At 41.6% G+C, this 11,407-nt stretch overlaps 1 protein-coding gene across 3 annotated transcripts; it reads left to right on the top strand.

Moving 5' to 3' along the window:
- Positions 1–22: 22 nt before the first annotated feature.
- Positions 23–11,101, top strand: CUNH11orf54 (chromosome unknown C11orf54 homolog). 3 transcript variants are annotated; one of them, XM_027735576.2, is made up of 10 exons: positions 23–89; positions 913–999; positions 2,665–2,788; positions 4,820–4,918; positions 5,827–5,900; positions 6,815–6,916; positions 7,853–8,029; positions 8,750–8,899; positions 9,488–9,604; positions 10,821–11,101. In XM_027735576.2, the coding sequence occupies exons 3-10, from the start codon at positions 2,731–2,733 to the stop codon at positions 10,992–10,994; spliced, it is 951 nt and encodes a 316-aa protein (XP_027591377.1). In that variant the 5' UTR covers positions 23–89; positions 913–999; positions 2,665–2,730; the 3' UTR covers positions 10,995–11,101. The 3 variants fall into 3 exon arrangements, with proteins under 3 accessions (XP_027591377.1, XP_039236013.1, XP_039236012.1); XM_039380078.1 differs by lacking the exon at positions 23–89 and adding an exon at positions 121–194; XM_039380079.1 differs by lacking the exon at positions 913–999 and having other exon boundaries at positions 43–89.
- Positions 11,102–11,407: the final 306 nt, after the last annotated feature.

The raw sequence follows: 11,407 nt of genomic DNA, 5'->3' as shown, positions 1-11,407 counted from the left end.
GCCAGGGGTGGCAGTAGGGTGGGCGGTCCCCGGACCGGGGCGGGGCGAGCCGAGCCGAGTGAGCCAGCCGAGCCCGGACGCTGGGGCAGGTACGTGCGGTCTCTGCGGAGCAGGGATCGGGCAGTTCCCGGGTCCCTCCACCCGCCTCGCCCGGGACGTCCCGGCTTCCCGCTCGGTGTCGTTACTGCTGTCAGGTTTCTCTCCAGGCTTCTCCGAGCTGGCGGCTCCAGCCTGAGCAACCTTTTACTTCCTCTCGCAACCGTGCCAAGCGTGCTGCCAGCTTTGGTGCTTCCTCGCTCCAGAGCTCCTCGCTGCCTTTGCCTGCCGGGATGCTCTCCTTCCCTAAGGACCCCAGCCTCGCCTTCCACGCCTGTTCCTGTCCCGCCGTGTCCCGTCCCTTCCCCAAATCCCAGCCGCTCAAGCAGCCCTCTGCTGTCCCGCAGCCTTCCTCTGTCCCGTACGGGGTCTCCTCGCATCGCTCCAGCCGAGCAATACGGCCTCTGCATCTATAGATGTTTTGCTCCTCTTGGTGTCACGCTGAGTTTCTCCTCTCTCACTGACTGCCATCTTCAATTTTTTCTCTTTCTGCCCCCACCAATTCCCCTCCCTGACTCTTCTCTAGCCTGCCTATAGCCTATCCCTTTTGGCTTCAACCCTCCAAACTAGTTGTAATTGAGGTTTTGATGACAGACCCCCCCATCATTAATATAATGGTTCACATTCCATCCGCAGTCTCCAGACACTTAACTACTCTCTCTGATGCTTTCTTCCTGCTTCAAAGGTAGACTTTCAGTCTTTACATGCTTGTTCTCTCCGTTCTTGTTGCACTTTCTTTGAAAGTCTTCTGTAGCAATTCAGTGACAGTACACCCCTCTGTGATGGATCTAATTGTCTGCTGTTGTCTCCTTTCAGGTTCACCCTGTCCCACACCACACAATTCACTCCCCTGTGAATGCTTGCAGCGCTGGCTCACAGATCTAGCCTTTTGTGTCTTTCGTGGTAAGGACTACTTTCTAGCAATCAGATCGGGTTTGACTACGGTACATCAAGATTTTCACAGTCTTTCCCTCCTTTCTTGATTGCAGGGAGCTCACTACTGTCCATTACACAGCAGGTGATAGTCTAGGTGTTATATCCAAGCCTATTTATTTGAATTGCGTCCAAGTCTTACCTCTGCCTTTTGCACAACAACAGTTCTAGGTTGTCTTCTCAGTCTCAGGGCAACCAGTGTGCTGAGTGCTGGCACAGCCTCCTTCTAGTTGTGGCAAGAGGTTCCTGAGGGGATGAGAATCATCTAAAACAATGCTGCCAAAGCCATCTTGTCACTTTCTTTCTCTGGCTAATTAATCCCTTTCTTGGTGCACACTAAAAGCCTTGGGCTGTGATTCGCTCCATCTGACGGTAGGCTTTTACCAGAGACACCAAATCCAGCCTTTCTCCTTTGTTACTTTGTTTCTCCTCTGTTACTTTCTCCTTTGCAGCCTGAGGAGGGAGGGAGTCACCCGTGGATATGGATAAGACCAACTACAGGTTGCAGTCTTTCTTCTCTACTGCTTGCTACAGCAGTAATTTGGGGTGGCTGATCGTTGATCTCAAAGACTTCAGTTAGGTGACTCCTATAATCTCCCCACTCTTCTTATTTCTTTTTTTCCCCCACTGTCTTGTTTTTTTTTCCTTTATGCAGGCTTAAGAGGCTGATTGTATAAGGACAGTTAAAATTTTTGACAGTCATAAAAGGTGGGATTTTTTAAAAATAGAAGCTAGAACTATACATAAACAGCTAGCTCACACTGTAGTCCTTCCTAACAAAGGTTCTGCCATGTCTGGGAATGTAGTTAGGATTTTGGCATTTTCCTCCAACACCTGACATCTGGATAAGTGGGATTCATTTTGTTGGTTTGGGTTTTTTTTTTGCTGTGCACAACAAGCATGTGCCTAAGGAGTTAATAATTGCTGTAGCTGATTTTTAGGTAGTGTACGATCAGCTGTTTCTGCCCTCAGCTGGTCGTTTGCCCTAGTTACTCACTTTGCTGTTGCAAGGCTGGCTGAAGTACAGTTCATTTGTGAAAGCATTCTTAAACTTATGTTCAAACAAAACTTTTTGTTACAAGCTCAGTACCCATACAGAGACTCATACCACAGAACTTGTTGCTGTTGTTTTCTATTTTGATTCTTGCCTTTTCCCCCTGGAAGGGAAAACACATGCCCAGAAACAATTGGAGACCATATCATAGCTGGGGTTGAAAGTCCACTGTAGCCAATGCTGGCAAAGTAAATATTAAGGTTGGGAAGGCCTGAGGAGGCAGCTAATGTGTCAGAAAAGCCCAGTTTTCTTTCAAAACCAAATTGTGATTCCAGGCTTACAAAGGACACACAGATCTCCTGACCTGTCCCTTGAACTGAATTCAGCATAGGATGTGTTGCCTACACCCAATTGCAAGCTTGAGGACTAGCATGTGTAATGTTCTGAGCCAGCTATAGGTCTGACAGACATGTCTTTCAAAATCTATAAAAACTTTAATATTACTATTGAAGCCATTAGTCTTTCCTGATGGCAGAACTACAGTTCTACTGTTGTCTTTGCATTCTTGAGTGAAACTGAAAAATAATTCCCGTACTGAAAGGAGACTGTTTTAATTGTTAAACTATTATCCTTGTTGGCAGATCAGTTGCTCCTACGGTGTGCTGTACTGTAATTTCTTACCTCAAGAAATCAGCACCAGTTAAGAAATGGCCAAAGTCGAAAGGTTTGCTTTTCACGTTCCAAGTCTGGAGGAGCTTGCTGGGGGTAAGTTATGCAATGTGTACCTTTTTACGAACTTATAATGTACTCTTCAAACTTACATTAAAGCTCATGCCAAAACCTTCCTACAGGCAGTACATGGAGAATTCCTGCTCTTAACACACTGAGATGTAAAGAACATCATTACCTTTCTATATGTTATGATTTTCGTAGCGCGAACAATGACTCCTCCCCCAAGCCCCCATGATATTTAAGCACACAGACAGGCTCTCAAACCCTTTAAAACTGTTTGCTGCATTTGCAAATTCGTGCACGGGTTGTGAAATTTTGACAACTACAGAGCAAACTTCTCTACAGATACAGGATCATCTGCCCTCCTCTACCCTCCAGTATTTCTTTATTTTTCAGGACTACTCAAAACACAGCTGGCAAGATGCAGTGTAACATGGCAGATCCTCTCGCTTGAACATAGTTGGCTCCTCTTTTGGTGATTGCCTTAGAACAGGGCTGCAGGAAACATCTTCTTTAGTTTGTTTCTTTCCAAAGCCTTCCCAAAATGTGCTCAGAGTAACAGAATGGTTGAAGTTGGAAGGGTCCAACCCAGTTGCTCATGAGCTTCTTTCCTTGCACTAGTAGAAAGGTAGTCTCTCTCCTGCAGCAGGTCTACTAAAGGTTTTTATCTTTCAGATTGACCCTCAAGTTCAGTTTGCCACTTCCCCAAATCTGTGTCAGTTTGACGTTTCCATACATTGAGAAAGTGTGATCCCAGGATTACTCTGGGTGGTTCTCAGTGCTTTTCTCACTCAGTCAGACTAGGGCAGTAGGACACAGCTGCTGTAAACCTGTGAGCTCTGGAGAAAACACCATGTACTTGCAGTAGAACAGCTTGAAAGAGTAGCAGAAAAATTTCATCATAAAGCAGAATTTTCCATTTTTCCCCCCGAGGACCTCCTGTAAGCTGCGAATTTTGTTGCTGTTCAGCCGTTGGGTATAATTTGAGGAATGCCCTTTTACTGTCTTTGTCCACTTACCAGAAGGTACTGAGATGTATTTAGAAATGTGCCAGGTACTTCTACTGACCCTTTTGGTCAACAGCTTTGTAAATCTGCTCTTGAGAAGTAAGGTATGGCTGAAATCCTAATTGGAGGAAACAAAGGCTCAGGAAAGTCTTCTGAGCAGATAAGGAACTGCCTGATTTGAGAACACACTTGATCTTGTGTTCTTTAGTTTGAGAAATCTGTCAAAGCAGATCCCCAGGCATGAAAGAACCTGGACCTTTTGACATAATATTTGAAGCAGTGTATGTGAAGACAATCCCACACTCAATTTAGGTTTGGAAGTTGTTTCCAAACAGTGCACTCACCTAATCCTCCCTGTTGTTTGAGTGACTTTGCAGGTTCTGAGCCTAAAAACCATTGATATGAAGCAAAACCAAAATTTCAGATTTGGTTCATTATCACCAGCACCATTCATTATCTTTCTTGTACTGACAGTGGCACTTGCCAGAAAATCTCCACAAGAGCATGAACATGGTAGGCAGTATGCTGTGGCGGCAGAAATTTCCAGACAGCAGAGACGGTTTCAGCTTATAATCAAGCTATTGCAAACAGTCTGGTTAATGTATTTGAAGAACCGATTGTCACTCCATCTAAAACTTGCTTTCTCCTTTGTTCTTGCATCATATTTGACTGTGATCATAATTATCTGCTCTTTGAAACAAACCGACTGCTGAATGTGATTTAAGTTTACCCATGTTACTTCACATTGTGTTGCTCCTAGTGCTACTAGGAGCAGTCAGTTATTATATTTCAATGAAAATGTTTTTAAAATACTTTAAATTAATTGATGTGGCAGACAACAATTATCTGAACAAACTTTTGCTCTTCTCCGAAGCTCTGATGCATGAAACAAGTGCCTACAGACAATTAAATCAGTGGAGTTACTTAGGGTAAGCATAAGTAATGTATCTTGCTGAAATAAATCTAAACAGACATATTTATAGTTGTTAGAAACTTGTCAAACAAACTCCTGGTAATTCTCCATCATCAATAACTTTGCCGTTATTCTTTATTACAGTTTTGCAGAAAGGGCTTAAAGAGAACTTTGCCGATGCTCAAGTCTCTGTTGTAGACTGTCCTGATCTGACTCAGGAGCCCTTCAAATTTCCTGCTAAAGGTAATCTAGTGTTTCCTTCTTCCACTAAGTCTTCTCCCGTTCTTTCTACCTGATTCTGCTTGGTTTTGATCTTCTGAAGACATTGGGAGAATTTAAATTGTTTTTCAGATAAAGAATATACATGAGAGGAAAGCTAAATTTTATATCTCTGGATATGCTTTGTAGTATGAACAAGGACAAGTCATTGCTAAGTACTTGTCATAATTTTTTTTTCTTAATCTATCACTGCAATACCCACTTATTTCATAAGATATATTTAGTGTACTGAAAAGGTTTTAAAATTAAGTTGTTTTCTTCCAGATGGGGAAATTTTTTAGATCCATGCCAATCACTATCTGAACCTAAGGTGTTGTGCTTCCATTAATTTTTAAAGTCCTGCCATTCATGTATGTCAGTGAAGTGAAACTATCTTACTCTGAATGGGATTCATCTTCTTTGAATTAGCTGTCTGGAAGACAGACATGTCATCTGTGCTACTCATCTGAGTTCCCTCTGGCAACAATGTAGTGAAAGAAACACTTCCAGAAGGTGATTCATCCCTTCTTAAAATACATGGCCAAGTAAGTGGGATGAATTGTCCTGAAACTCAGACAGCTTCCAGCTTTGCTAAAATTTTGCAAGGGGAGCCCCAGCAGAGATATCCACTGTGTAGTGGAGAACTGGCAAATGGAAGGTGTTGCCCACTCTACTAATTTCTTTGTGCTTAGAGAACGTTAATTTTACAACAGGTTGCATAGCACTGAATCCTACTGTGAATCATTTTAGGCCTTGGACTTCTTAATAGTGCAACACTTTGTCTAAGTATTTAGAAGCTGGAGGAACCAGTTCTTTGGGGGGTTAGACTGCATGCTCATTTAGCATTAGTAGGAAAAAATATTTTACCACGCTAACTGGCTGTATTCTTCCAGGAATCTGCGGAAAGCCTAGGATAGCAGATGTGGGAGGTGTTCCTTATCTCATACCTCTCGTACAGAAAGAAAAAGTGAGTTTTTCCTGTAACTGTGGGGTTTAATGTCAAAATAAAAGCAGTATCTTGTTGAAATATAAACAAAACTAACAACTAAGAGATACTATAAGATTCCTCTTGTGAAAGGAACTTTTCAGTGTTTTACGAGATTGATTCTGATGTGTGTTGAACATAGACTATGTGACAACATCTTACACATTGTAGCAAAAATAGGGTATCGTGGTTGATGGTTCATCTTCTGTTCTCAAATACAAGTTAGTTTTAGAAACATACAATCTGTGACAGGAACCATGGAAGGAACTACTGAACAAGGGGCATGTCTGCATATTCGTGTATGGCTTGTTTCATGCCTGCAATTTCAAGTGACAGCCACACTTCTTTGTAAAAACTGGCTGTATTTGTGTTTTCAGGCCAACACTGGATTTGCATTACCCTCCTTTTTCAAGAATATCATGCCTTCTTGCTGACACTTCATTCAATCTGTCTCTATATTATATTTCCTTCCATTTTTTCCATGGAAATTTCAACAAGAACAATAATTCAGTTTTTGAGTATAATGACAGGGGAACATACAGGCAAAATCCACCTGTCAGAAGACAAATGGACATCTACCAAATTTGTTATTACCAAATGGTTTGTTGTGTTCAGAAACTGTGTTCAGCCTAATCATCCAAAATATTAATTAGGGTGTTGTGAATTAAATGCATCCAGAGATTACAGTGAACAGAATGACAATTCCAGCTCAGAGCACCACACTAAAATCGTAGAATCATAGAAAGGCTTGGGTTGGAAGGAACATTAAAGATCATCTAATTCCAACCTCCCCTGCTATAGGCAGGAATGTCACCCACTAGATCAGGTTGCTTAGGGCCCCATCCAGCCTAGCCTTGGACACTTCCAGGGATGGAAGGGTTGTTTCTATTTTGCAGGTTTACGATCTAAATACAGTTGCAAAAGACATAGAGCTGCCCGGAGCATTCATTCTTGGAGCTGGAGCTGTTTCATCTAAGATTCTTGGAGTAAATGCTGAGGTCAGTAAATAAGTGCAGTGGTTCTCCATGAATTCACAGGAGTATCATAATAATAGAGCAGTGTCATACACAGTATTTCCCATTTACCACAAAATACTTTTCATGCCACAAGCACATAAAACACATTAGAAGGAATTCAGATGAGGGCCATCCACTGAGGTGCACACTACTGAGATAATAAAGATTAATTTTTAACTTGTAATTCTTCAGGAAGCATGTGGTTGCCTGGGAGCATGCACGAAACATGATTTTTTTGAAACTAATTGACAAAGACCTGACCAGAGGTTTTAACTCCAAGATTTAGAAAAGCTTTTCAAACTTACTGGTAAATGCCTTTAAAATACTCCCTGTATTTCACCCTGTCGGATGACTTTACCACTGTAAATTTTAAAAATGCCACATACAAAATGGTGAACTGCAAGAGAGGCAGGAGATAAAAACTACTGCCTATGGAGACTGGATAATCAGAGTTATTTCAGGCATAAACCTCTGGTCTTGCCATCTCCTTTTAATGGATTTATTGGTAGGTGAGATAGCCCATCTCAACATTAAATTTGGGCCATTATTATAGTGGTTGTTACTGTACACTGACAAAGTATTACATAGAATTCCAGTACTTGAATTGGACCTCAGATACTTTTTTTCCTTTTTTTTTTTTTTTTTTTTAACACTAGTATTTATCTTCACATGACATTAAATTTAATTGTCCAGAAAAAGAATATCTCTTTTCTGGATCTTTCATTTACATTACAATATTAGTGCATTTTTCTTACCAGTTCAAATGTAATCCTGAGAGACAGAGCTATGTGATGAAGAGGATTATTTCTTGGGTTCATGGTCCAAAGCTTAAACAGTGTTTAAGTGAATTCAGTTCATTTAACTTGCTCTTATGTGTTCTAATTGACTCACTTAACTCTTATATGTTCTTTTTCTCAGCTTATCCCTATTGTTCAAACTAAGAGTGAAAAAAAGCCTGCTGTAAATGGGAGCTATGTTGCTCAGATAAATCCTGCAGACAAAGGGTGCCTGCTTGAGAAGTACAGCAGTAAATATACTGACTGTGAGTTTGGACTGTTGGCCAATCTTTATGCCAGTGAGGGCCAACCTGGTAAGGTGTGTACTTGGATCAAAGGTGACTTGTTTGTAGAGCTTTGCGACTGAAGGGAAACTCATGATTTAATGTTCTACTATGTGTTTTCTGTGGTAATAGTAAAGTTGTAATTCCATGAGAGAAACATGCAACCATAAGGAACTGATGCCAATGAACAAGACCGAGAGGCATATGAATTTTTGAGGCATAAGTATTAGCTTAATAAAACCTTTCCATCATCATAAATCATTCACCCAAATCCAGTCCAAACTAGCAGTGATTTAAGGTAATGGTTGTGCAATGTACTTGTGTAAATCAGATGTGGGCACTTGTCTAGCTTTTTGTAGAAGTGCTGCCCCTGACACAGCCAGCACAAAGACGTGTTGGCAAAGCAGTCAAAAACTGACTATTGCATGGAAACTGAAAAGTCTTCTCTGTTACCAGGAGTTTCTTGGTAACAGTGGAAGCCAGCTGATACACAGAAAGGGGTTGCTCATATCACTGTCTCATGTATTGAGTAAATCTCTTGCTGCCCAGCACCCTTCACAGGCAAAGCTAGCACTGAACAGAAGTCAGGAAAAGAAAGTTGGTCAGGTACTAGAAAGAGCAGCACTCGCAGGGAATTGCATTTTCAGAAGGTAATTTTGGGTTATCAGCTTGAGAGAATTTCAGAACAGCTTTTACAGACCTTTGCAGACTGTCGCAGCAGGAGACAGCAGTGACCAATTAACTTTATTTTCCAGGTCATTGAAGTGAAAGCCAATGGAAGAACTGGGGAACTTAACTTCGTTTCCTGCCTGAGACAAACTTTAGAGAAACACTATGGAGAAAAGCCAGTTGGGATGGGTGGTACATTTATCATTCAGAAGGGGAAAGCAAAGATTCACATTATGGTATGTTGTTCTCAATTCCTGTAACTTTCTTTGTCCTCCTGAAAACAGAAGTATAAATCGGGGTGTAACATCTTAGTGCCTTGACTTTGTTTTGTATTGTTAAATGTATGCATAAACTATTAGGATAAGCACTGTATTAAAGCAAGGAGCTGACATTACAAAATCGGTGTTACAAAACTAGTGATGCTGTTTTACTTGGCCTTAATACCATCATCTCTTGAAATCCTTGGGCAGCTAAAGAATTGGAGAGCTATTGTAAAATGAATTGAAATGAAATATGTGAACTGAGATGATATTTACAAGAAGCATTAGACTCTTTTGAAAATAACCGAGCTTCTAAAATGTACCAGGAGCAGGAGAATCTTCACTTCAGTAGTTCTTCCACTACCTATGCTATGAAAGAAGCAATATTCTGGTCACTTCTTTTTCTGGCAGAAACATAGTGATGGGCACTGGTGAGCTTCTTTTCATTGAGAAGTAAAATGAACAGAATAGTGGAAAGGGGAAAAGTGAAAGAAAATTGCTAAAGAAAAAGTATCTGGATGCAAGTGTCTTCCTTTACTTATAAAGCTTTCTTTTTTGCTGTAGCCTCCAGAATTTTCTACCTGTCCCCTGAATACTGATGAGGATGTGAATAACTGGCTCAAATTCTTTGAAATGAAGGCTCCACTGATTTGTCAGCCGGTAATAGTTTCCAGAGATCCGGTGAGTCTCCTTGTTCATTTCTGAGTGTAAACCGAGACTTGTAATGAATTTTGTCTTGGCTGTAATCTTCCTTTTAAGAACAGGAGTGTGTAAGTATTGGGTTAGACTCTTCCAGAGGTGGTGTAATGAAATAGAAGTTTCTCGTTTCTGTGACTTGTTTGAGTTGAATCTGGGTCAATCTGTTCTGAAACATAGTTGTTGTTCATAGTGGATTGAACTTAATGGTTCAGTTCCAATTGCAAGTGTGCAAGTGTTTGCATTCCAAATCCAACAGCACGGTTTGCATTCACTGCTGGCCACGCTGGAAGAAATGCCAAGAGCATGGAAGCTGGTTCAGCTGCGTGTGTTTACGTAGTTCACTTTCATAAGAACTCTCTCTGCTAATGCTGTGTTGAAATACATGAAAGCATGTGTCTTGTTGCTGATGGAAATTCAAGTCTGCAAAGCCTTATGCTGGAAAGTTATCTAGCATCTTTCACAAGCACTAAATTCAACAGCAAATAATTCAGTAATAAAACTAATCTGGTTTCAAAAACCATGAAGATGCTCATCATTAGGAAAACTATTTATTTAAAGGTAAGCGGAAAACCATAGATGAAAATGACTATTTTATAAATAACAATGCAGTCATAAGTAATATAAAAACATTTTTCCAGAGTTAAATGAGACATACTGTAGGCTTAAATACGTTCAAGGGTGTGAGTTCATTGTGTCAATACAGGGCAGTCTTTGGCTTACGGATAAATTGTGTGCATCTTCCCAGAATAAACTGATGTGTGCTGTTCATCAGTGTCTTCTTGTAGCCCAGAAAATTCCTGGACCGCATCAAACAAAGCATGGCCAGGTCAAGGGATGTGATTCTCTCCCTTATGAGACCCCACCTGGACCACTGCATCCAGCCCAGAGGCCCCAAGAAAGATGTGGGCCTGTTGGCATGGGTCCAGAGGAGGGTCATGAAAATGATCAAAGGCCTCGAGCACCTCTCCTGTGAAGACAGATTGAGAGAGCTGGGGTTTACCGTGGAGAAGAGAAGGCTCCAGGAAGACCTTATTGCAGCCTTCCAGTACCTAGAAGGAGACTTTTAGGAAAGATGGAGAAAAACTTTTTAGCAGGGCATCTTCTGACAGGAGAAGGGGCAAGAATTTAAAATTGAAAGACTTTTAAATGCTGTTCACATGAATGCCTTGTTGATCGACCTTTCTTTCTCTGGTGACAGGGCTTTGATCTGCGCGTGGAGCACACCCACTGTTTCAGCCACCACGGAGAAGGAGGGCACTACCACCAGGACACCAGCCCGGACAACGTGCAGTACCTGGGGTACTTCCAGCCTGCCGAGCTGCTCTTCCGCATTGACAGGCCCCAGGAGACGCACCTGGTCGGGAGAGATTGAGCCTCCTGCTGGGCAGTTTAATCTTCCCGAAGTACAAATGCTGATTTTTGTAACGCTTTTAATTATGCGCACTTATCAGATTTAAGAATAAATATGAGAGCAGTAAACTGCCGACTTCTTAAGTGTGTTAAAGGGAGGAACTCGGAGTGTACGTGTTATTGGAGTTATGACCCAATTCAAACTGTAATTTCATTGCAATGTTATTGTACGTTTTCCTGATGTTTGGTTGAGCTTCCTGCGTGGTCATAGCTAACGAGGGAAAACCAGAGGTGGAAATTATGTTTAGAACGGGTCATTAAACCAACTTCTGGTCAAAAATAACGCTGTGAAAGAAAAGCTTCAGCAGCTCAGGGCAGCAATATTCCCCACCGTCCCCTCAGGGCGCTGGCGCCGCCCCTTCCCGAGCATCTCCG

The sequence above is a fragment of the Pipra filicauda genome, unplaced genomic scaffold, assembly GCF_003945595.2.
Source record: "Pipra filicauda isolate LSUMZ 115617 unplaced genomic scaffold, ASM394559v2 scaffold184_size3518187_pilon, whole genome shotgun sequence".
In the NCBI taxonomy this organism is placed as follows: Eukaryota; Metazoa; Chordata; class Aves; order Passeriformes; family Pipridae; genus Pipra; species Pipra filicauda.
The sequence above is the reverse complement of the archived record's forward strand: the minus strand, read 5'-3'. Positions and strand labels throughout refer to the sequence as shown.

What these genes read in the sequence shown, in the direction of transcription:
- CUNH11orf54 (XM_027735576.2), top strand. Translation starts at nt 2,731, where the DNA reads ATGGCCAAAGTCGAAAGGTTTGCTTTTCACGTTCCAAGTCTGGAGGAG. An exon ending in TCTGGAGGAGCTTGCTGGGG is followed by an intron (nt 2,789 to 4,819) that starts GTAAGTTATGCA and finishes TCTTTATTACAG; the next exon opens with TTTTGCAGAAAGGGCTTAAA. An exon ending in GTGAGGGCCAACCTGGTAAG is followed by an intron (nt 8,030 to 8,749) that starts GTGTGTACTTGG and finishes TTTATTTTCCAG; the next exon opens with GTCATTGAAGTGAAAGCCAA.